Source organism: Myotis myotis, unplaced genomic scaffold (genome assembly GCF_014108235.1).
Source record: "Myotis myotis isolate mMyoMyo1 unplaced genomic scaffold, mMyoMyo1.p scaffold_m19_p_3, whole genome shotgun sequence".
NCBI lineage: Eukaryota > Metazoa > Chordata > Mammalia > Chiroptera > Vespertilionidae > Myotis > Myotis myotis.
This window is the reverse complement of record NW_023416335.1, coordinates 197,897,778-197,921,973: the sequence shown is the minus strand read 5'-3', so window position 1 is coordinate 197,921,973 and position 24,196 is coordinate 197,897,778. Positions and strand designations below refer to the sequence as shown.

General features: G+C 37.9%; 1 protein-coding gene across 2 annotated transcripts; it reads right to left on the bottom strand.

The window, feature by feature from the left end:
* Positions 1-643: 643 nt before the first annotated feature.
* Positions 644-21,938, bottom strand: ACTR6 (actin related protein 6). 2 transcript variants are annotated; one of them, XM_036300154.1, is made up of 11 exons: positions 21,794-21,938; positions 20,293-20,410; positions 18,741-18,822; positions 17,776-17,835; positions 14,701-14,836; positions 14,554-14,610; positions 11,524-11,622; positions 11,351-11,429; positions 10,120-10,291; positions 8,339-8,477; positions 644-5,320 (listed from the first exon to the last, which is right to left on the bottom strand). In XM_036300154.1, the coding sequence occupies exons 1-11, from the start codon at positions 21,859-21,861 to the stop codon at positions 5,191-5,193; spliced, it is 1,140 nt and encodes a 379-aa protein (XP_036156047.1). In that variant the 5' UTR covers positions 21,862-21,938; the 3' UTR covers positions 644-5,190. The 2 variants fall into 2 exon arrangements, with proteins under 2 accessions (XP_036156047.1, XP_036156046.1); XM_036300153.1 differs by having other exon boundaries at positions 17,776-17,899; positions 18,754-18,822.
* Between the last annotated feature and the right edge of the window lie 2,258 nt (positions 21,939-24,196).

Here is a 24,196-nt window from a genome sequence, read left to right as displayed (position 1 = left end):
GGTTCAGAAAGGAAAATTTTAGCAAGTAAATGACTTTGATTAAGGCAAAATCCAATTTAAAAATAGAATTACTAGAAGTTAGAGTTGCTCAGCAATGCTTGAAATGCTTTATTATTATTTAAATTGAATGACATTTCCTGTAACATTTCCTAATGAAGCTTATTTTCATCAACATATATACTACTATTCGATTAATCTTGTTTACAAAAAGGAATTGTCTTCTACGGAATGATTTTTGTAAGTTGAGGCATTAATTCCTAGAGAAAATACTAACCAAGAGGTGCCACTCCACCTAGTGACAGCTCCACAAATTACAGTTATTAGGCTTAAGTAGAATTCCCAATTTGAGAGACTCGTTATATGTAAAGTATTTTTTTCCCTGTATAAATAAAATCCAGCTCCTGTCACTGTAAAGCTTACCTCCTGATAGAATATCCAGTAAATTACCATGGGAATTCACAGCCTGATTCATAGAGCTTAAGAATGCTTGAATTTCTTATATTATTCACATTATTAGCTACTATCCAGGTAAATAAAAGATTTTCTAACTCAAAGAAATAAATGTTGAGACAAAACTCTTCTCACATATAATTTGTATACATAATATTCAAGATTGAAAACCATTCTTGAGATCCTTTTTTTTTTCTGGAAATCTTTCCTCCCTGTACTCTCCACAAGTGGATTTTGGGGTGCTTTTACTATGCAACTGCTTGCGTGCTAGAAAGATTTTTGAACATAAAAACCAGGTGTTGTAGCTGCAACTCTGTCCCTTAACTCTGATATCAATGACACTATTAGGCAACTCTTGGTTGCCCAAATGATTCCCTCACAGGAGTATAATTCAATATTTGATTAATGCCAGCACTCCACTTCTGGCCAGTGCCAACCATATCATGCAGAACTACCTAAAAGCCCGGTTTGAATTATTTCTCTTTGGTACTAGGGAACCTCCATGAGGTCACAGATGTGAGTTGAAGGAAAGGTAAACAGTGCACCAACTTCTCTATGGGTGAGCTCATGCAATTGACTTGTCCAACCTGAGTCCAAACTTGTATGTGCCACTTCCACTGGACAATGGCATGCTGCTGTGCATGCCTAACCTGCAGGGGGCAAGGGAAATGACCCCAGGGAACAGAACTGAGAGCAGCATTTCCAGTTGTCCAGTTTGCATAAAAATACTGGCTAATTGGTTGATTGGAGGATTAGAGACTTGAAAACAGACAAAAAACATGGGAACTAGAAGCTTCAGGATAGTATGTGAATGGACATCACAGAATAGGCCGTAAATGCAAGGAATTCTGTGTCCTTTATGAAAGCTCATCCAAAGTCTCCTTCTTCTGGGAAGGTCAGGGGTGGGGAATGTTCAGCCTGCGGGCTGTGTAGGCCCTCTAAATCATTTGGTCTGGCCCTGCCAAGGCATTAGAGGTGGCTTAATTAAATATCTGACCAAGTATAGCTGGCTAATTTTTAAGTTGAGAATTTTGTATGGCCCTTGAATGATGTTATAAATATACAAATACCCTTGGCAGAAAAAAGGTTCCTCACCCCTGTTCTCAGTGGACAGCACAGCCTACAGTGTGGCTGTTACTTAGCCTCTTCCCACAACCATCCCAGACCTTGCCCAATTAAGCTACATTCTGGGAAAATTCCCTCAGCTTCTTTCTGTTTTTCAGTCTTTAGTAGTATCCATTCTGCTATTTAACCATCAATTAACCATAAGAAATCTCTACTTAAGAGGGTGGGAGTGGTGGTGGTGGTGGGGGAGGTGGTCAATTGGGGAAAAAGGAGACATATGTAAAACTTTAAACAATAAAAAAATTTTTTTAATCTCTACTTTTAATTTATAAGATCTTTGTTATAACAACCTGTTGTTGTTGTAATAGATGCAATTCCCTCACCAGTCTCTCAGAGAATATTACTTTAAAAGTTTCTTTTGCTTATTTTAATCCCTAGGGTTCATTCTTGTTTGCTGGATTTGGTGGTGTTAAGCACCCCTCAAATGTTTAATGCTTGAGTGTCTGTTTTTTTCATTTATGATTCCCTGTTCCCCTGACAGTGAATTAAGTTCTAATTAGGGTGTCTTTCCCCAGCAGGAGGAAAGTGTACTAAATTTAGGGCCCTGCCCAGTCAGAATTCTTTCTAATGAGGTCTAAGCTCTTGTCTTTAGCTAAAGATCAGTGCCACAATCAGCTGCCCCCTTTTTTTGAAATTCTGATACTCTTAGTGGATATGACATTATTTCAGGTTCTATTCTTTCTCTCTCCAACTCTTACACTTCTACTCTTTCTGCTGAGCCTCAACTCCAAGAAAGGGAGTAGGGCTTAGCTGTTTCCAACTCATTCTTTACATGGCTTCCCCATGATCTCCTATACTCACTGGATTTGTCCTAAATTATCTCTCGAATTATTCTTACGTCTTTAGTTTTCTCCTGTCCTAATCTGGGATATGGGTTTTCTTGTCCTTGTTTCTCTAACAACTTAATCCAATTAGTTTTCCATCTTTTAAAAAGTTCCTCCACATTTGTTCATTAATGGCACCCTTCAGGGTGGAATACTTCAGGATTTACTCTTCTAATAAAATATATGAACTGTTTCATGCACATAATATAGATTCTAATACAATAAACACCTATGTGCCTACCACCCAGGTTGAGAAAGAATATATCACAAGTAGCATCTGAGTGTTCTGTGTATGCCTCCCTGATCTCATTTGCCTCCCTCCTCCGAGCTTAAAGGGATTTGGGACAGGCAGAGTAGTAGATGGACATGATCAGTTTACTACATGAAAACCAATCACCACTGAATTAAAAATTTCAAAACCAAGATAGAAAAGTGTTTGAGAGGGCAGTTCTATCTTGATTACTCATTGCTGTAAATCCCAATCCTCTACCATTTTAAGGTGTATATCATGCATGGCCAACATGTTACTTCCCTGCATGCAAATTATAATAAAAATTTTAAACTCTAATGTGGCTAAGTTCTCTTTCTACTTCTAGTAAATCTCAAACTTAAGATCATCACTCATTTTTCTCCTTCTCTTGGTAAGTGTTCAAAAAAAAGATCATCCACATTTTTCTATAATAATAGAGATCTTTAATGCATCATTTCAGACAATGTTTATTATTCAGAGCTGAAGTTAAATGTTCTCTTTGAAGTCAACTTACTGTATAATATTAAAACATTACCTCTAGCAATAAAGTTTTCAAAATCAGGCAGGTGTTGAAATGCTTGGGAGCTTTGATGCTACAGATAAAGGATTAGGCTCCATGTTCATTAATTTAAGAAATGAATTTTTATGGTCTCAAAAAAGCACTATGAGACCTACTGGTACACTGTATACAGAAATTCCAGTCTACTGTAGTAAGGATATGAACGCATACGCATCATCCTCGGTAGAATATAACAGAAGAGTTCAGGTGAGGGCATGTTTTAGGAATGCAGCCTTGAGGAATGCCCAGTTCTTCACAGCAAAAACACCTGGCTGGTAAGGATAGCATTCTACCTGACCAAGATGAGATCCTGACAAGTCAAGAAAAGCCCTTTAAATGGGGCTTATCTTTTTACCTCCAACCACATTACCTTGAAATTCTAGCACTGTGCAACTGTATGGTTGCAAAAACTTGTTTTATGCCACCAGCATCTTTTTCCTACAATGTCCACAAATTGTATGTTAGTAACTGGGTATCTTCAAACTCTATAATGATAACCAGCCTAGGTCTAGGAAGGACTCACCTGGCCTTACCCCAATACGATCCAATATATAATTGTAGTTAGTACACAGCTCTTTCACCCTGCCCAGCTTCGGTCTCTTCACCTTAATTTTCCTATGGGAGACTTCCTTCGTTTACTCTAGGCCTGTGGTCGGCAAACTGCAGCTCGCGAGCCACATGCGGCTCTTTGGCCCCTTGAGTGTGGCTCTTCCTAAGCCTTAGGAATACCCTAATTAAGTTAATAACAATGTACCTACCTATATAGTTTAAGTTTAAAAAATTTGGCTCTCAAAAGAAATTTCAATCGCTGTACTGTTGATATTTGGCTCTGTTGACTAATGAGTTTGCCAACCACTGCTCTAGGCTGTCTTAGTGGGACTGTCAAAGTCCCTAAAGCCATGGGGTAGGCGCATGATCCCAAGTTGGGAGAAGAGACTGGTAGGAATCTGATTGATGAGCACAGGCCAAAGACAGAAAATACAGAAGCTGAGATATTTTGATGGCCAGGCTCTGTAAGGATTGTCTCTTAGTTTCTATAACCTAGATGCCTAAGGTTATCTGGTTTTTATTCTCAGGGCTGTTGGTCCAGCCAAAATCTTTTTCCTAGATTTTCTGAGCTGTCCTCTGTCCTGCTGATAAATGTTGTTTCACATAGGATCACTCTAGTGAGTTCCTGCTGTTTGCCATCAAAGAAGCTTACCTGACCCATTCATTAATGTCACTGTAAGCTGTTCCCTTCAATTGGAAAGCTATGGCCTTTAACATCTTAATATGCTTACTGTGGATTATATGAGATTTTAAAACTAAGCACTAATATTTGTATCAAGGTGAACAACCCTAAGTTAACTTCAAATTTACTTTAATCCCCCAAAATGGTGCAGTATTTTTGAGTGAATACACTTCTGCCAACACAGTAGTGACCAACAACACTTTAGTAAATTGGCTTTAGTCTCCACATTTTCAAACTTACTCAAAGTAAAAAATAAACATTAAACACACAGAAGAATGGTCTTTACAACTTTAGTATATACAAATAAGAATGACAAATTTAAAGTAAAATACTTGTTCTAAAAGAGAAATCATACCAGACTGAAAACACTTTGGCCAATTCCTAGACACAGTCACACAAAACTACCTCCTGAGGAAACTACCAGCGAGACAGTTAAGTCTCTGCTTTCAACTATAAAGAATTAAATCTAAAATGCATTCACTCTTTCATCTTCTAATGAAAGATAGCATACTCTCAGAAACAGCATAAGCATTGTTTATGGTAATGTAGCTCCTAAATGAAAATATGGGCTGAGTTACAGTTCACTTAGTAACCAAGCTGAGAAACCTTTGAAAATTACCCCTACATCAAAGTATTTACATAAGTTCAAGTCTTTCTCTTAAGATAAAAGGTAGTACAGATCTTTAACCTTTAAAAAGAACGTTTAAATTAAACCTTTGTCAGAACCAGTCAAAACTTTCTGAAATGTTACTTAAATATCAAATTTCTCTTCACAGACGCTATGTCCATTTTCTTCATAATCTTCTCTTGTTACCACCATATCTTCAAAATCATCATTCTCTGATATCAATTTTCCTCCTTCCCAGGCATAAGTAATAGGGCTAAAAATAAAGGTAACATAAATGAATCCAGATGATCTTATAAAACTAAAAGGCAAAAACATTAATTAGTCACTAAAATGTAGCAGAAAGTCATTTAAAGTGTAAAAATAATCATAAACTTCATAAGACTAAAGCAAACTCAGAAAGAAAGGAATCTTTATCAACATTACAAATAGTTATTCTTTTGACTTTTTCCCCTGTGCCCTGAATCTATCTATAATAATAAAAAAAAAGTGTAATATGCTGATTAGACTAGACAGCCGAAAGGCCTTCCGGACAAAGCCGTGGCTGTGAGGGCGGAGCCCCTTGCATGTATTTCGTGCATCGGGTCTCTAGTTCTTATAATAAAAAACAAGAATACAAGCAAAAGATTAAAAATACATAAAATGAAAAACACTGTCATAACTGAGTCTAACTTCTGTACTAGTATGCAGCAAAGATATGTCATCACACAGCAATATAGTTATGACAACGCCCATTTTGTAAGTCTGGAAAATAAGGGCCAGAGAGATTAAGTCTGGAACTAGATTTAACTGGAACTGTTATCACACAGTCTGTGCTTTTGCTGCTATACTCTGTTGCCTCTAATAAATGAAACATTTAGGAAACACAGTGCAAGATAAACGGTTACATGGTAGGACATGGACAGTAAGTAAAACTAAAGCATGTTAAACATTTAGTTTGGCTTTATTTACAAGCAAGATTATATACTTTGTGTCATAATGCAATTCTATTTCTACTGTTTCGCTATCCCCAATTCAGTTTCAAATCTAAAAAATGAGAAAGAAAAAAGTTAATGTTTTCCTTATTGTACTTATTGCCATTTCTTTTTTTAAAAATATATTTTATTGATTTTTTTACAGATAGGAAGGGAGAGGGATAGAGAGTTAGAAACATCGATGAGAGAGAAACATCAATCAGCTGCCTCCTGCACACCTCCTACTAGGGATGTGCCCGCAACCAAGGTACATGCCCTTGACCGGAATCGAACCTGGGACCCTTCAGTCCGCAGGCTGATGCTCTATCCACAGAGCCAAACTGGCTAGGGCCTTATTGCATTTCTTAATCTTGGGGGGAGAGGAATACGCGAGCACGCGCACACGCACGCGCACACGCACGCGCACACGCGCACACACACACACACACACACACACACACGAGTAGGTGTGCAATAAAGATTTGATGAATAAAGAAATAAACTACTTCTGTGCATCCCTTAGCCTGTAATGTGTACACAACTTACATTTAAAATGCAGGGTAAGACCTGGCCAGTTTGGCTCAGCAGATATAGCCTGCGGACTGAAGGGTCCTGGGTTCGATTCCGGTCAAGGGCACATGCCCAGGTTGCAGGCTTAATCCCCAGCAGGGGGCATGCAGGAGACAGCCAATCAATGATTCTCTCTCATTGTTTCTCTCTCTCTCTACCTCTCTCTTCCTCTCTGAAATCAATAAAAATATATAAAATAAACAAAATGCAGGATAAAACTTGGCCAGTGTGGCTCAGTTGATTGGAGCGTTGTCCCATATACCGAAAGGTTTTGGGTTCAATTCCCGGTCAGGACACATAACTACATGGTGAGTTCAATCCCTGGTCGGATCACGTATGAAAGGCAACCAAGTGAAGTTCTCTCTCACATCAATGTTTCTCTCTCTCTCATTCCCCCTCTGAGATCAATATGCATACTCTAGGGAGAGGATGAAAACAAACAAATAAATAAAATGCAGGATAAAAATCCAGTACGCTTCATACTCTTTTTAAAAAGAGTATATGAACATCAATGATGATAAAAATCATTTCAATATCTAATGGTAGTTTATTCTTCAACCTGATAGCTATGAAATAAGTAATCAGATGAGGGCCTGCTATAGGTTTTGAAAATTTCTACTTTAGCTTTAAAACAAAACTCTAAAATTAAGTCAGGTATGTGGGGTCTCTGCCACTTAAAACTTGGGAGGGAGCAATTAGTAGATGTATATTTGGTAAAAGCTCCTGCCTCAAGGTGAAGAGAACTGGGTTTTGATTTGGTCACTGCTATCAACTCACTGTAAAGCCTTTGCCAACTTATGAGTCCTTGCTTCTTTATTTACAAAGTAAGAACATTGGACAGGATGATGTGTAAGCCTTCCTTACAGCTCTAAAATTCTGCCTTAATTTTTTTACCAGTAAAGTAGAAATGATATCTGCTTTTTCTCATAAAACAGGGTAGGGAAATATATATAAAACAGTTTTGAATTTAACAAAAACTAATTACATTTAAAAGTTAATTTAAAATATTTTAAATTATCTTAAGACATTCCAAAACAACTTATGAATGGACATAACTTATCTCAATGGGTAAAGTCTTAAATTTCTATACTTGATAGAAACTCTCAGGAAATGACACACCTCAGATAACTCAAGCAGATAATAACCTAATTGCTTTGCCTATAAAAACTCTTTGGAAAGAAGACTGACTTACTATAGGGAAGTGATCTCATATTAACCAAGTGCCCATCATGTTCCAATCATTATGGTGGGCACTTAAAATACTTCGTAAGACTGAATCTACTAAAATGGAAGGTTTGTCACTTCAATTTTGTTGTTGTTGTTGTTGTTAATCCTCACCTGAGGATATGTTTTTCACTGTTTTTCTCAAAGAGCATGGGAGAAAGGGGGTGGGGAGAGGGCGAGGGAGAAGGAGAGAGGGGAGAGAGAGAGAAAGAGAGAAACATATTGATTGGTTGCCTCTCAAATGAGCTCCAACCGGTGGGGGGTCGGGGGGAGTGAACCCGCAACCCAGGTACGTCCCCTTGACCAGGAATTGAACCCGAGACCCTTCAGTGTGTGGGCCAATGCTCTAACCACTGCACCAGCCAGGGCTATCACTTCAATTTTTGAGTAAAGGAAAATGAGGATCCCAAAGGTGAAATAAACCTGCCAACATGGAAGAACCAGGTTTTAAACTCAAGTCTGCTTTATCCACAGTCCACTTCATCTACAGTCTGCCATGTTTTGTGTCTACATGAGCCAAGACTTACTTTTCAGGCAGCACAACAGAAACATCATAATCGGTTGGAGTGAGACATCGAACTTCTGAGTAAACCCGATCCCTAAATCCTGGGAAAAGGGAATTTCCTCCTGTCAAAACAATGTTTCTAAAAAAATGCGGCTGCATTTCTGTAAAAGGAAAAAAGGGAGAATGGAGAAAAAAAAAAGACATTAGAAAATCTGTTTACCTATCTTCATGGAATAATAAGGATGAGGGCTTAGGTAAAAGCAATTAGGGATTATAGGTACTGGTTGGGAAACCATATAATATTTTTATAACCATATAAATTATAATTTCTGAGATTTTATAATGATATTACAGATAAATAGATATATTAAACAGAAATATAACCTCTAGATATTGAACAAAGACTAAGGTAAGGGGCTGAACTATGGGCTACTTACTATAAGCTGTAACATTATATATATATATATCAGTAACATTCTACTAGCAGACATTTGATAATTATAATTGTTCTTCCCTAAAATGGAAGGAATCTTTGTGTAGGTTGAGACTGAGCTAGTGAAAGATGAAAAGGAGGTCCTTCATGACATTTTAACTTCATGCTATCTCACTGAGACGGGTATTTAAGTATGTGCGATACTTAATAGTGAAAAATACTCATAATCTATAATATTTAAAGAAAGGATTTTGTTTCGCATTCATTAAAGTTATATGATGGCAAACATTAAGTGCCATATGGTCAGCCAGTATTAAAAGCCTATGCAGCACCCCAGGGAAATTTATCAAGAATTACAATACTGAACCCTTGCCGGTTTGGCTCAGTGGATAGAGCGTCAGCCTGCGGACTGAAGGGTCCCAGGTTTGATTCCGGTCAGGGGCACATGCCCTGGTTGTGGGCTCGATCCCCAGTGGGAGGCGTGCAGGAGGCAGCCGATCAATGATTCTCTCTCATCATGGATGTTTCTATCTCTCTCTCCCCCTCCCTTCCTCTCTGAAATCAATAAAAATATATATTTTTTTAAAAATTACAATACTGAGTACCAGCGCAAAACAAGGAATGAGTATATATTGACACTGAGTCTCCTGGCATGACATTAAAGGAGTATAGTATAAACTGTTGCATACCTCATGACTGTAACTTTATATAAAGTATGGAATTAATATGAAATATTAATATGAAAATAGTTGTTATTAATATGAAAATATATTAAGGTGTTGGAATTATTGACTTTCTTTTTCATTTTTCCTTTTTTTAATATATCGGAAGGAAAGGATGTTGCATATGCTAGGTTTTCTCCAATGCCTAGTGTTCCTTATGAACTAAGAAGACATCTTCAAGATAGAAAAGTACTTTAACACTCGAGAATATTAGTTAAATCATGCTTCTGGAGAACCCAGACTTCACTCCGAAGTATACTTCAATCTCATTAAAATTATATCAATCCAAATATAACAGAAAGAATAAACCAATCCTACCAACGGCTGAAAACCATTAAGTTGCAAAGTTATAAAGTCATGTTCTGTGCAAAGGTGGGTTAAATTAAAACTTTTTCTACAATAGATATGATAATTTAATACTCCTGGAGAATTTCTTCAAGTTTAAGTGTACAATAATGACTTTTTCCCATATGAGATGTATAATCTGGGACCAATAAAGAATTATTCAAGTATGTTATTGGATCTGGAAATCTCTACAAATAAAAGACTTGCTATTTCCTAAAATTATTCAGAAGAAACAGATGACTTCTCGAGTTCACATAAGGTTTTGTAAAAATATCATTACTACTCAGTATTTTAACTATGTACCTTCAGGTAAGTTCTGAATTGAGTAGACAATAGCTTCTGGAATTCCCATTTCTTGAATTCCTATATCAGAAGGATTAAAGAGTATTTCTGGTACAGCAAATCTTTCATTGGCCAGACGAAGAATTTGTTCCCCAGATTTATATTTTCCACTTAGCACCATCTCTTCCCTTGGCTTAAAGTAAAAGATAAAATGTTTACCACATTATCTAGATCACACGACGAATAACATTTAGTAATATGTAATACTAATATATTAACATGTCCTCGGAAGTTTCAGGGTCTCAAAAGTTAGTAGTTTTCTCTCCTGTTGCCTAAACTACACAAATAAATAATTAGTGACCCTAACATAGCTATTCCCCCAAAGATAATCTGGCTTTATTCCACACATTTTAAAACAGAAAGAAAGGAACAGATGAGAGGAAACTTCATAAAGTACTTATGATAGCAGACTGATTGCCATTTCCAGAGAACAAAGAACATACTCTCGATAGAAAACACTTATTGTCTTATGTTTCTTCCGTTATCTACTTTCACTCCCCTATTGCTTATTGAATACTGTGGTTCATTCTATTAGGATATTCCCTTTCCCTTGTGCAAAAAGCCTACATCTTTACATTTATTATTTATTCAATCTTATTTAAAAATCTGTTTCCAAATGACTTAAACAAATATATGGGCATTACCACTGAAATTCTCGTTATTTTCTGCTAACCCACCCATCTGTGAGCTCTGTTCCTGAGGGACTAGGAAAAAAAAAAAAACTCCTTCTACAATATTCTACATCATTAAAATAATATTCCCTCTCAATTTTACTAAGAATCATCAGCTTTTTTAAATTCAGTTATAGACATTCACTTCATTTGACTCATATATGCAATTTTCCTCCCATAATAGAGTATATCCTAATCCTTTATATAGGTATAAAAATACTTAAAATATATAAAAAGAAATATCAATAATTCAGTCCTGGGTCAACTGTATCAATATTCACAACAGGCAAATAACCAACTTCTGTTTATCTCCAGATTTGTCATTCAGCTGACAGTTCTTTTTCTAAATAACTTTAGTGAGACATTTATTAATCATTTATGCACTTGTAACTGGAAAAATGGCCACCAGGAAGGCAGCCAATCAACAATTCTGTTAAGACTCCACTAATCCCAGCTGGATGCTTTTCAAATCTGACTGAGGTGGTCACTTGAAGAAATATAATGAGGATTTTTCAAATTACCTTACAAAAGCCCTTTTTAATTGTACTAAAGTCAGGCAAAACATAGTCTATCATTACTGTATTTTCTTCTCCTTTCAACCTGGAAAACAAAATAGAGACTTATGAAATATTTTAACTATGTATAACATTCCCAAGAATCAACTCCCCAATTCTTAGATTACCATTATACATACTTGGCAATATCCATATCTCTATAAAAATCCTGAGACACATAGCATACATCTTCTTTCACTTGATTAATCACGTGTGTTTCATCCATAACATGTAACTGCCTAAAAAGAAATAAAAATTTTAAATGGAAAAGAGCCCCGGCTGTATGGCTCAGTTGGTTGAGCAATGTCCTGTGCACCGAAAGGTCATCGGTGCGGTTCCATCCCTGATCAGGGCACATGCCAGGGGGGTGGGCTAGATCCCCAGGGGGAGGGGTGCAGGAAGCAGCCAATAGATGTTCTCTTTCTCTCTCTTCCTTTCTCTCTCAAAAACATATTTAAAAAATGATATGGAAAAGATTTAAATATAACTTATAATGAACATTTAAAATATTTTTTTCTGGAATTAAATTTTCAGGTAACTAGTTTTTTAAAATAGTAAATTCTTGAATGTGTAAATTATTTGTAACTTTATGAAATACTTATTTCCATTATTATTATTTTTTATTTAAAACTTTTATTGTTGCCCTGACCGGTTTGGCTCAGTGGATAGAGCGTCGGCCTGCAGACTCAAGGGTCCCAGGTTCGATTCCGGTTAAGGGCATGTACCTTGGTTGCAGGCACATCCCCAGTGGGGGGTGTGCAGGAGGCAGCTGATCGATGTTTCTCTCTCATTGATGTTTCTGACTCTCTCTATCCCTCTCCCTTCCTCTCTGTAAAATATCAATTAAAAAAATCAATAAAATATATATATTTAAAAAAAACACACAAAAAACTTTTATTGTTGACACTTGCTGATGTCCCCCATTTTCCCCTCCTTTGCCCACCTCCACCCAGCCCCATCCTATTTCCATTATTTCATTTTATCTCCACATTATCCCTCCAAAGGCAAATGTAAGTCCAGTTTAAAGAAGGAAACTGAAAACGTGTTAAGGGGTAAGGTTTACCCAATTAAAGAGCAAACTTTTTCCTCCAACCATTCTAAATAGAATCTTGCTTTTAACTCTTTGCACTTTCTTTTCTGATTACAAAAGTATTGTGAGTCAGCACACAGTACCTGGCATGTAGTGGATCCTTAATAAATATTTGATGAGTAAATAAAAAAAAACCCACAGGTTTAATGTATAAAGATTTGCAAAAAACAAAAATATAAGCTTACTTCCTTTGAATATTTTTCGGTGTACATAAATTATATACATGTTTACTTTTTATGTTTTAGATTAAACATTATCTCATGAACATTTTCTTATGCTATTACATACTCTTTAAAAATTATTTCTTACTGCCCTAAAATATTCAGTCAGAGGGATCTGTTAAAATGTATTTGTCAATGTTCCTAATGTTGGAAGTTTAGATCAGGGAGGAAAGATACCTGTGTGTTTATAAACATGGACTTGGAAGCCAGAGACTTAGGTTTAATCCCAAATTAGTAGCCAAGTTACTTTATCTTTTTGGGACTACAACTCTTCAACTCTAAAAAGGTAATATCGACAATTTAACATAGCTGTAAGTTTATTATTCTAATCATATATATAAAGTGTTTAGCATAGTCCCTGTACTCAATAAATAATTTTTGTTTCTGCCCCAGCCAGTTTGACTCAGTGGATATAGTGTCAGCCAGTGGACTGAACAGTCCCAGGTTCGATTCCAGTCCCAGTAGAAGATGTGCAGGAGGCAGCCAACCAATGATTCTCATCATTGATGTTTCTATCTCTGGCTCCCTCTTCCTTCCCCTCTGAAATCAATAAAAATATATTTTAAAAATAATAATTATTATCATTGCTTCTATCTTTTTGCTTTTAACAAAATAGTCATATACACCATATTCCACCTTCTCCAAGATGCACAAATGTACCAATGAAAAGAAAAAAATGCTAATTAAACTATGACAATTCTAAGGTACCAATGATTGGAAGATTCACCTCAATTTCAAAGTTAAAATGTAAAAAAACATAAACTCAGGAGTAATGAAATATAGTACTTTTATCTATATCTCTGATTATTATGATTATTTATTCATACTCTAAAATGCAGAATATAAAATACTTAGTCTCTTGGTATACTGCCAAATTATTTACCAGAAAAGTTATTTCAAGTTGTGCTCCGATCAGCAGCAAATGAAGAGTGCCCATATCACAAATCTACATCATCTTTTGAAAAAGTTCCATAAATGTGCATTGTTTAATGGTATTTTAATGTGCATTTTCTCTACGAAGAAGTGCCATGAGAAAGAGGAGTTCTTGTCTATTTTGTTAACTCATGTATCCTCAGCTCCTCAACAAATAACTGATAAGGATTTGAATTAAATCTTTCATTTCTACAGGAGTTTAACATTTTTTTATGTCTGAGAATTATCCATAGAAATCCTTTGCATGTAACTCTCTAGTGATCATCTATCTGTGCCACTGACCATTTGTTTTCTGAGAATTACCTAACTAAGGGTAGCTTTCTTATGGGTTAGTAAGCGCCCATAATTAATAAAGAAAATAATCCTATCATATTTGTTTCAGTTTTATGTTTATCTTAGTTTTATTGTTTTTTTAAGTATATTTTTATTGACTTCAGAGAGGAAGGTAGAGGAAGAGATAGAAACATCAATGATGTGAGAGAATCCTTGTTCGGCTGCCTCCCGCAGGCCCCACACTGGGGATCGAGCCCGCAAGGCAGCATGTGCCCTGACCAGGAATTGAACTGTGACCTCCTGGTTCATAGGTCGATGATCAGCCACTCAGCCACGCCAGCCAGTCTTTTTATACACATTTTAAATTTGTTTTACAATGCACATGGATAACATTTATCATTTTAAAATATTAATATATTAAATTCTGTAGAATTTGGGATTGTCTTTTTTAGTGGACAATACCATTTTAAATGCTAGAAAGCTTTTCGATTTAAACATCGTTAGTAATTATATATGTGATATAGCTTTTTAAGCACTAATCATACAGAAATGCCACCTGAAGTTACAACTACGGGTAAAGAATAATTTTAAGTTGCTTGAAAAACTTCATTGATAGCATCCCATCCTCCCAAAGAATAAAAGTTAAGCATTACCTATAAGATATGATCTCCTTTAGATGATTGGTTAGGAGTTTCCCTCCCACATTTATCCTAAAAAGGGAGAATGGAAATTTGGATCAGTTTACTACACATTTTTCAGTTTTATTCTAAAAAATAACATAAAAATGAAATGCAACTCACCGAATAATTGCTTCTTTTTTCTTTTTACTTCTACAATAAGGAACTATATGTGTAAAGGAGTACCCACTATCAACAATGATACAGCATAATTCGGAAGGGTTATCTCGGAAATACCTATGTGCACTGAGAGCCCCAGCTATTATAAAAAAAAGTAGAGAGAAAAAGAAACATTATAATTATTTTAAAGCAATAAAGAAAGGTAGAAAGTAAGGCAAAGACAAATGTTTTCTTTTGTTTATAAGAAAATGTTAATTTATTACTATATTCATAACTCTGTCAAAAATTCCTTATAGTGTTTACACTTTCAAGTATCACTTTTTTGTGGTAAATATAAATTTGGGATCAATTTTTAAAGGTCAATTTTCATTTCATAGCTTAAAATATTATTTTGACAACAGATAATTTTACTGAGCATTCATTACATGTTGGAGACTATACTAAACCCCATTGAGTATGTGTGCTTTAAATCTCCCAACAATCCCGTTTTATAGAAACTGCAGCACACAGAAGCTAAATAATGGCCCAGAGTCATACAGTTAGAACCAACCAGAGCCAGGATGCAAACCTGCGCAGTGTGACTTTAAAGCAGAGCTTCTCAACCTTGAAAATACTGACATTTGGGGCCAGGTAATTCCTTGCTGTTAGGGCTGTCCTGTGCATTGTAAGATGTTTAGCAGCATCTGTATCCTTTACCCACTAGATGCTCGTAGCATTCTCCCAGTTTTGACAACCAAAAATGTCTCCAGACACTGCCAAAAGTCCCGAGTAGCAAAATCACCTTTGTTGAGAACACTGTTCTAGAGATCCTGCTCTTAACCAGAATTCTGCTCTTAGTACTAGAGGCCGGGTGCATGGATTTGTGCATGGGGTGGGGGGGGGGGGGGAGTCCCTCACCCTGGCTTGCACCCTCTTGCAATCTGGGATCCCTCGGGGGATGTAGCAGTGCACCAAGCAGCAGGCAGCCAAGGCGGAGCCTGAGCCAGGGCCGGATGCTGCACTGCTTGTGCTCATCCAGGCCGGCTGCACCTGCCGCCGCTGCCACTTGGTAGCATTACCACGCAGTTGGGAGAGGCTCCTGCTGCTGCAGCTGCGCTCACCAGCTGTGAGCCCAGCTCCCTATGGGAGAACACTGACCACCAGAGGGCAGCTCCTGCACTGAGTGCCTGCCCCCTGGTGGTCAATGCACATCATGGCGACTGGTCGACTGGTCATTTCCATCGTTCAGTTATAACGGTTGCTAAGGTTTTTATATATATATACTAGAGGCCTGTTGCATGAAGAGATTCGTGCAGTAGGCCTTCCTTTCCCCTGGCTGCTGGCACCAGTTTTCCTCCGGCACCTGGCACACAGGCCTTCGCTCTGGCCGGGCTCCGGCTGGAGCCGGCCCCGGGGCCGTGAGGCTTCACTGCGCTGCCGGCTGGCCGTCGCTGCTCCAGTCCTGGGGCCGTCAGGCTTCGCTCCACCACTTGGAGCCTATGTATGCAAATTAACATCTGTTAGGTTAATTTGTATACTCCCCTGATTGGCCTTGGTTAGCGTAGCGAAGGCACGGTCAATTTACATGTTTGTCTATTATTAGGTAAGAGAGATATAGATAGATAGATAGATAGATAGATAGATAGATAGATAGATAGATAGATACTAGAGGCCCGGTGCACAAATTCTTGCATGGGTGGGGTCCCTCAGGGTAGCCTGCAGGGATCAGGCCAAAACCGCAGAACAATGCGGCCTGCTTCTCCTGCCTGCCACTCCCATTCATCCTGGCCCCCGTTGCGCCAGCCATGGGCTCACGCCCAATCAGTCCCAATCAGGAGAGGCTGCCGCCACCACAGCAGCACTGACCAGCCGTGAATCCTGTGTCTAGCGCCCAGCCTGAGGGGGTGTTGGGGGGACCAGGAAGTGGTGGGACACCCTTGCCAGCCCAGGATCCAGATCCATCCCATGATGTTTGCACTGGTTGCTGGAAGCCACCTGGCAGCCGCTTTTACATTGTTTCTTCCTTGTAGAGCGCCTAGGGAGGGGAAGTGGCCGCGGTGCCTGAGGCTGACTTCCAGGAGGCCAGTGGCGCTGTCAGGATTGTGCCTGGCCCATTCTCCGGAGATTGGACCTCCAGGACTACTGAGGGAGTGAGTGGCTGCCGCCGGGCTGGTGGGCCGCCAGGACTGGTTGGTCAGTTGAGCAGTGCTCCCGCTATGGGAGCACACTGACCACCAGGGGGCAGCTCCTGCGTGAAGCATCTGCCCCTTGGTGGTCAGTGCGCATCATAGCAACTGGCCGACCCGTCATTCGGTCGTTTAGGCTTTTATATATATAGATTGTTGCTTTATACAGACTTTAATTCTGAAAGCTAAATATCTTAGTACATTCATTATACAGCCATGTAATGTAATTCTAACTTTTAATAAATTTACTCCTGGATGATATTGATAGATTCTATGTTGGCAGTCTGACTATTAACATTTTTCAATCAATTATAATAGCAAGCATATCTGTAATAGAAAAGATAACTACCTCAGAAATAATAATCTTTCAGAGATTAGATATATGTGGGTAGTAACTTCAATAGGGTGAAATATTATATGAGTAAAAAGATAAAATGAGAGAAGTCTGACTAACTAACCTCTAAGGGTCCATCTAGTTTTTAAATTCCGTGTTTTATTTCTTTCAAATCTAAAATAATATTCTTGGATTTTTAAAAAATATATTTTATTTATTTTTTTTTACAGAGAGGAAGGGAGAGGGATAGAGAGTTAGAAACATCGATGAGAGAGAAACATTGATCAGCTGCCTCCTGCACACCCGCCACAGGGGATGTGCTCGCAACCAAGGTACATACCTTTGACCAGAACCGAACCTGGGACCCTTCAGTCTGCAGGCCGACACTCTATCCACTGAGCCAAATTGGTTAGGGCACTGCAAGCTGTTTTTGAGTTTGACACGCATCTTCATCCAATAGGCCGACGCTCTATTTACTGAGCCAAACCGGCCAGAGCAAATTCTTGGATTTTAAGTGTTCATTTACCCTATTCATATCCATAGTCACATAACTCAATTCCAACCAAAACATTAACTCACCATTTACTCTTAATACTGCTTGGAACTGGTATTCTTCAAATAGGATCTCATTCATTGATTCTTGAATAGAAGTAAAGTTAAAATATGGTTCTGTGATAATAATATTAGTATCTAAAAAATCAACCTAAAAGAGAAAAAACATCCCAAAAGTTTCATAACTTTGTGTTATAATTATAAACATATTTCACATGTATAATCAGACTTACTTTAAACTCACAATAATCTTAGGAGACAGGTCTTATTATACCCAGTTAATAGGTGAGTAAACCCAGACATCTGAGAGAGTTGAATAAATTACCAAGGTTCATATAACTAGTTAGTGACCTAGGTTTTGAATACAGGAAGTCTGGTAACAGAATTCATGCTCTTTAACTATTATTCAATTTTAGCTGTCTTAATAGTAGCATTAACAAAATGGTCCTATCAAATTGTTTAAATATAATTATGCAAAAGTAATGAATAACTATAAGCATGGGGGCTATTGTTATTTTGCTTTTAAATGTTAAGAGGCGAGAAGCTTGAGGATATTTAATACGTACATAATTCTCTACCACCCATTCTTAAGTAGCATTAACATTTGAACATTTTTCTGTATACTTAAAGTCACACTATAGACATTACAAGCACAAATTTCTCATATTGTAATATTCACACATTCAAATATTTAGGCAAAAATATTTTATTGTGAAAATAAGATACTGAATTGGCCTAATAATAGTAGAAATCTGAAGTAAACTTTTAATCTTGAGTTTCATACAGACTATCTCTTATCAACCTCATATTTCACTTCAATACAGAATTTCTGTTCACTTGCACTTACTTATTATTTAGAAAATCAAAGCCACGCACAGAATATTAAGTGACTTAAACACGTATCTGAAGCATATTCAAAAGTTTATAAACCTTAAAATATAAATACTAATTTTTCATTTGAATAAGACTTGGAAATAAATCTGAATACATACTCCAGTTTGTTACCTGATACATTTCTTTTCCAAAAAGGTAATCCCAAACTTGTCTTTGAACATCCCAATTCACCAAGTAGCCCTAAAAATATTTTAAATAAATTTAATCATCAAAAATATTTGAACAATTAAAAAAAGTCAGATTAATATATTCTAAATTGCTGATTTCTCTCTCTTTATGGTTACCTTCACCAGTCTAATGATGTTTGAATTTCAAACTAATTATGTTTTTCTCCTTTTAGAAGTTCAAAAAACTACAAGTTAACACTAACCAAAGTGTCAAGGGTTCAAAAGGTGTAACAATAAGTACAGATGCTTCTCTCTGTGCTTTTCTTTAATGTGTTCATCTCATTTATCTTTAACACAAACAAGTAAAATTCAGTACCCATACCCACATTCAGTAACTAAATTATGGTTGGTTATTTATTCTTTTTTGGGGGGGGGGTTGGGGGGGGGAGAGATGAGAGAGGGAAAAGGAAACAGTGATTTGCTGTTCCATTTATTTATGCATTCATTGGTTGATTCTTGCATGTGCCCTCACCGGGGATCAAACCTACCACATTGGCATATTGAGACAACATGAACAAACTGAGCTACCCAGCCAGGGCACTGTCATTTATTTTATTTTTATTTTGTTAATCCTCAGCCCAGGATATTTTTTCCATTGATTTTTAGAGAGTGCAAGGGAAGGAGGGGGAGAGTGAGAGAGACATTGATTAGCTGCCTCCTGCCCACACCTCAACTGGGGTAGGAGGGGACAGAATCTGAAATCCAGGTACATGCTCTTGACTGAGAATCGAACCCGAGACCCTTCAATGTGAGGGCCGATGCTCTAACCACTTAGACACACCGGCCAAGGCGGTCATTTATTTTTAACAGTACACTTGAATTTCAAGTTTTGGCTTTAATAAGATCTTATTTAAAATTTAGCCCTGGCTGGTGTAGCTCAGTTGGTTGGGCAACAGCCAGTGCACACACAAAAAAAAGGCTGCCAGCTCATTCCTGGTCATGGCACATGGCTGGTTACAGGCTCAATCCCAGTAGGGGGCGTGCAGAAGGCAGCAGATCAGGTTTTGCTCTCACATTGAAGTTTCTTTCCCTCTCCCTTCCTCTCTTTCTAAAAAAATCAATAAAAACATTTTTTTAAAAAGAAAATTTAAATGGCATTTTTAAACTTTATTTTTGTAATAGAACATTTACTAAGTAAATTACAAAGGTAGAAAAAGTAATTCCTAGAAGTAATGGCTTAGGAAACAAGTTATGGAAGTAAAGGAAGGGCCCTCGGAGCTTGGAAGTGAGGAAGCTAATGGTAACATGCCTAGACCAGAAATAGGAAGGGGACAGGGAAGGCCTCGGCGTGCCCCAGGAGGGAGAGCACCTAAATGACATCTTTTAGAAATCTAAAAATATTTCCATACATTTTCTTATATGTACATTTAAAATCTTAGATATATATAAAAAAATAAAAAATAAAATAAAATCTTAGATATACATTTAAAGTTATCTTTAAATTTGGGTCTATAATGCTAGAAATGGCATATAATTGAATTACCTTCTGAAAAGGAAGGATGTAGAAGAGTCCAGAAGGGTCCTTTATTTCTTCTATCTGGTTAGCAGTAAAAGTTTTAAGACGTGCTGTTTTTGACCTGAACTGACAGTTAGGAATAACCCTATAAACAAAGAATCAAATAATAAAATTATTCCCTAAATACTTAGTTGCTATAAATACTTTTACTTCACCACCACCCTGGATGCCAGAAAAATATCCAAAACCAGTGTTTCTCATTGTCTTCACATAATAAAAAGTGCCTCCCCCCCCCCCCCCCCCCCCAAAGGGCTCTAGTACATACCAGGTTATGTACTGGACCCTTTTTCTTTCTCAAATACTCCTCAAGAGAGCCTTACAGGTGGGTATTGGTCCTACCATCACACAGCTAACAGGAGATCTAGGTAAAGTTCCTGGTCTTTCTGGCTTTAATTCATAAATTTTTAATAAAATTCTGGTAAAAGGTTTACAAGTTCAAAATTCTGGCCATAAAATCAAGTTACCATAAAGTCAAAATTTCCCATCAGTGAGATGCTTTGGGTACAGAAGTGGGAAGTAGTACTTTTAAATGTGGTTGTGTCCACCATGAGCTTACAATCTGTTTAGGAAGACAAACTAGGTCCATTATCAGTACAGGTCTTTATGTTGAAATACACGATTTTTTTAAAGCTGCATCGTAATCAATCGTATGGTTGTATTACAATTTTAATACATCTGGTATTCTTGATTATTTAGCATCCTTCCTTAATTTTTGCTACCACACACAGTGGCTATAAATAATTCAGAGCGTCCTGTATTTTACGCTTCTCAAGCACCTCTAATTGATTCCTTAGGTAGCTGGTAACAGAACTGCTGAGTAAGAGAATAAAAACCAACGATACACAAGTCTCAACATTTTCCAGAAGACTAACAATTCACATTCCTGAGCAGTTCAATTGTCCTCTTTCAAAAGAAAACAGAGAGGAAAAGAAAAACACACCCTTCTGTGAATGACAGAAGAAAAGCGTGTCTTCAAATCTGTTTATTCTTTATGCCAACACATATATTTGATAAATGCTATGGCAGTATTTGTTTATTTGAGTATAATGGAGCAGGTCAGCCAATGAGCACTTCGAAGTTTGCACTTAGACAAAAGCTTTCGAATTCTCCAGCTACTAAAACCGTGGTTTTTACATTTTGGGGGTCATAAAACCCTCTGAGGATCTGAAGAAAGCTATATAATCGCGTCTCCAAGAAAATCCAATTAGGAACCGCTTCTCTGGAACCTTTCTTTACAGAGCAATTTCCGGCTACAAAACAAAACACACGTCCCACTTCCGGGGCCGCACAGCCCAAAATCAAAATCTGAACTCCAGTTCAAAGCTTCCCAACCACCTAGCTCCCATGCGAGCATCCCCGGGGCTCAGCTTAAGGCCGCGCGGGGCGGGCGCCCTGTACCGACGTCCCAAAGGCGAAGCGCAGTGTGTGAAACTACGTGCCTTGTTCCTCGGTAAAAACCAACACTTACGAGACATTCTCATGGCTGTAACCGATTTTGGCGTTGTAGGCTCCGTTATCCAACACTAACGTCGTCATTTCAGCACGAAACACAATGCCCCTCCTTTCTCTTTCCGACCCTTCTCACATTTTCTTCCGGCACTCTACCGTCCGCATGGGCGGCGCTTAAGGGCGCGCTTCCTGTATCCCTTAGCAACGGAGGACGCCGGAAGCGGGAGACAACCTAGCCACCCGCTCTTCAGCCAGTCAGTACTGGCCGTTCCAGCCTAACAGCCCAAAATTAAAATCTAGGAAAGTCATCGCGAGATCCGAGAGTGGAAGCTGCTAAAGGCTTTTCGCCCACTTCGAATTTGTCCTTTACTTCAAAGTTTGACTCGCTACTGCAACCTTCTTCTAATCCCTGTTGCAAACCAGCTGTGTGTGTGTGTGTGTGTGTGTGTGTGTGTGTGTGTGTGTGTGTGTGTTCGGATAGTGTTCAGACAGTGACAATTATGTAGAATAAAGTGCAGAACCATACTCAGCATGGTATTAGGTATGAGGTCTCTTCAGTCTCATTCCCCTCAATTGCCCATCCTACTGTAGGATACAACTACCCTGAATTAGAAATATGCTGTTCCCCAATGGCCTTGCTTTCTTACCCACATTCACACACTTCCCCTGTCTACTTGTTCTTCAGGACAGAGCTCTGTATCTTTATCTAAAAAACCTTCCCGGCCCTAACTGGTTTGGCTCAGTGGATAGAGCATCAGCCTGCGAACTGAAGTGTACCGGGTTCGATTCTGGTCAAGGGCATGTACGTTGGTTGCAGGCACATCACCAGTTAGCGGGTGTGTAGGAGGCAGCTGATCGGTGTTTCTCTCTCATGGACGTTTCTAACTCTCTATCCCTCTTCCTACCTCTCTGTAAAAAAATCAATAAAATATATTTTAAAAAAATAAAAAAACCTTCCTGACATTTGACATACCTCCTCTCCATCCTCCTTCTTAAACTGAGGTGCTCCTCCTGTGTGTTCCTGTAATGTTCTCAGCTAACTCCTGTATATCATACTGGCTAAGAGAACGAATTTTGAATTGGAATTCAGACTCTGCCATAAAATAGCTGTGTGACCGTGGGCAATGAAGATGATGATTAATACACATCGCTTAATGTGCATAGGTAAACTGTTCTAAGCTTTACATGTGTTAGCTAATTTAATCTTTAAAATTTCTGAATGAGGTACTATTATTGAAATCAAAGAGATGGTTAAGAGTGCAGTCTCTGAATTCAAACTCCTACTCAAATTCTGGCTCTGCCACTAGATGGCTGAGACAGGTTAGTTAATGTCTCTACGCCTTAGTTTCCTCATCTGTATAATAAAGTAATAACACCCCCTTGCAGAATTGTTTATGAAAAATAAATTATAAAGGTCAAGTACCTAGTAGTAGTTATCACCACATTGTAACTGGACAGTCAATGGGCCTGTGCTGCTAGTCACTACTTGCACCAATTAAGCAGAGACAGGGTTGAATCGTTTATTCCAATAATGCCAGCAGTATGGGAAAGCAACAAGTCATCCACAAAAATCTGCTCTGCAGCCTCCTCACCCCCACAAACCAGCTGCTTATATAGGGTAAGACAAGGATTACATGGGGAAGTAGGGATTACAGGCATGGGGAAATAGGAAATGCAAGCTGGTGTGGGACTCCATTGTTTGGGCAACAAGGTTGTTAATCTTTCCATGATAATAGGCAGTTCTTGAATGAGAATGGACCACATTCCAAGGTTGACTGTCCAAGGTTGACTCCCGGGTCCTGGGGGCATACAACTCCCAGGTTAGAATGTCCTTTCTTTAACCAGAACAAGGCAATCATGGTTAACAGTGTAATATTTCCCAATACCATAATTAATCCCCAATATTCTTTTTTCCTCTAACAACATTATTATTATTATTATTGTTCTCTTTCTTCCTTTTAGCTTATGATCAGTCTCTGTTAGCTTGCATAGATGGCATACTCCATGAAGTCCAGGACTCTTTCCATGGATGTCTATATCCCTTTGTATTAAAAAAAAATCATTGTATGTACAAAATTAATTATGTCAAATTTTAGTCCTTCTATTTTCTCTGATATTAAATTGATAAGATTCCTTACTACATCCATGTAAAGAATATTTTATAAATCTTACCTCATAAAAATAAATAAATAAATAAATAAAAATCTTACCTCATATAGCAGCCATCATTCCTATTTATCTCTTACCTTTTAAAATATATTCTTTTACTCCAGTCTCTCTTGATTATAAGCCCTTTCACATTTAAGCTACTCTTTTTGCTTTCCTTTGCATGCTCCTTGATCAGGATCATTTTTGTTTTTGGCTTCAGCAATAAAGACTGATAAATCTGAAAGCTGAATTTCACCCCAACTGTAATCTGAAT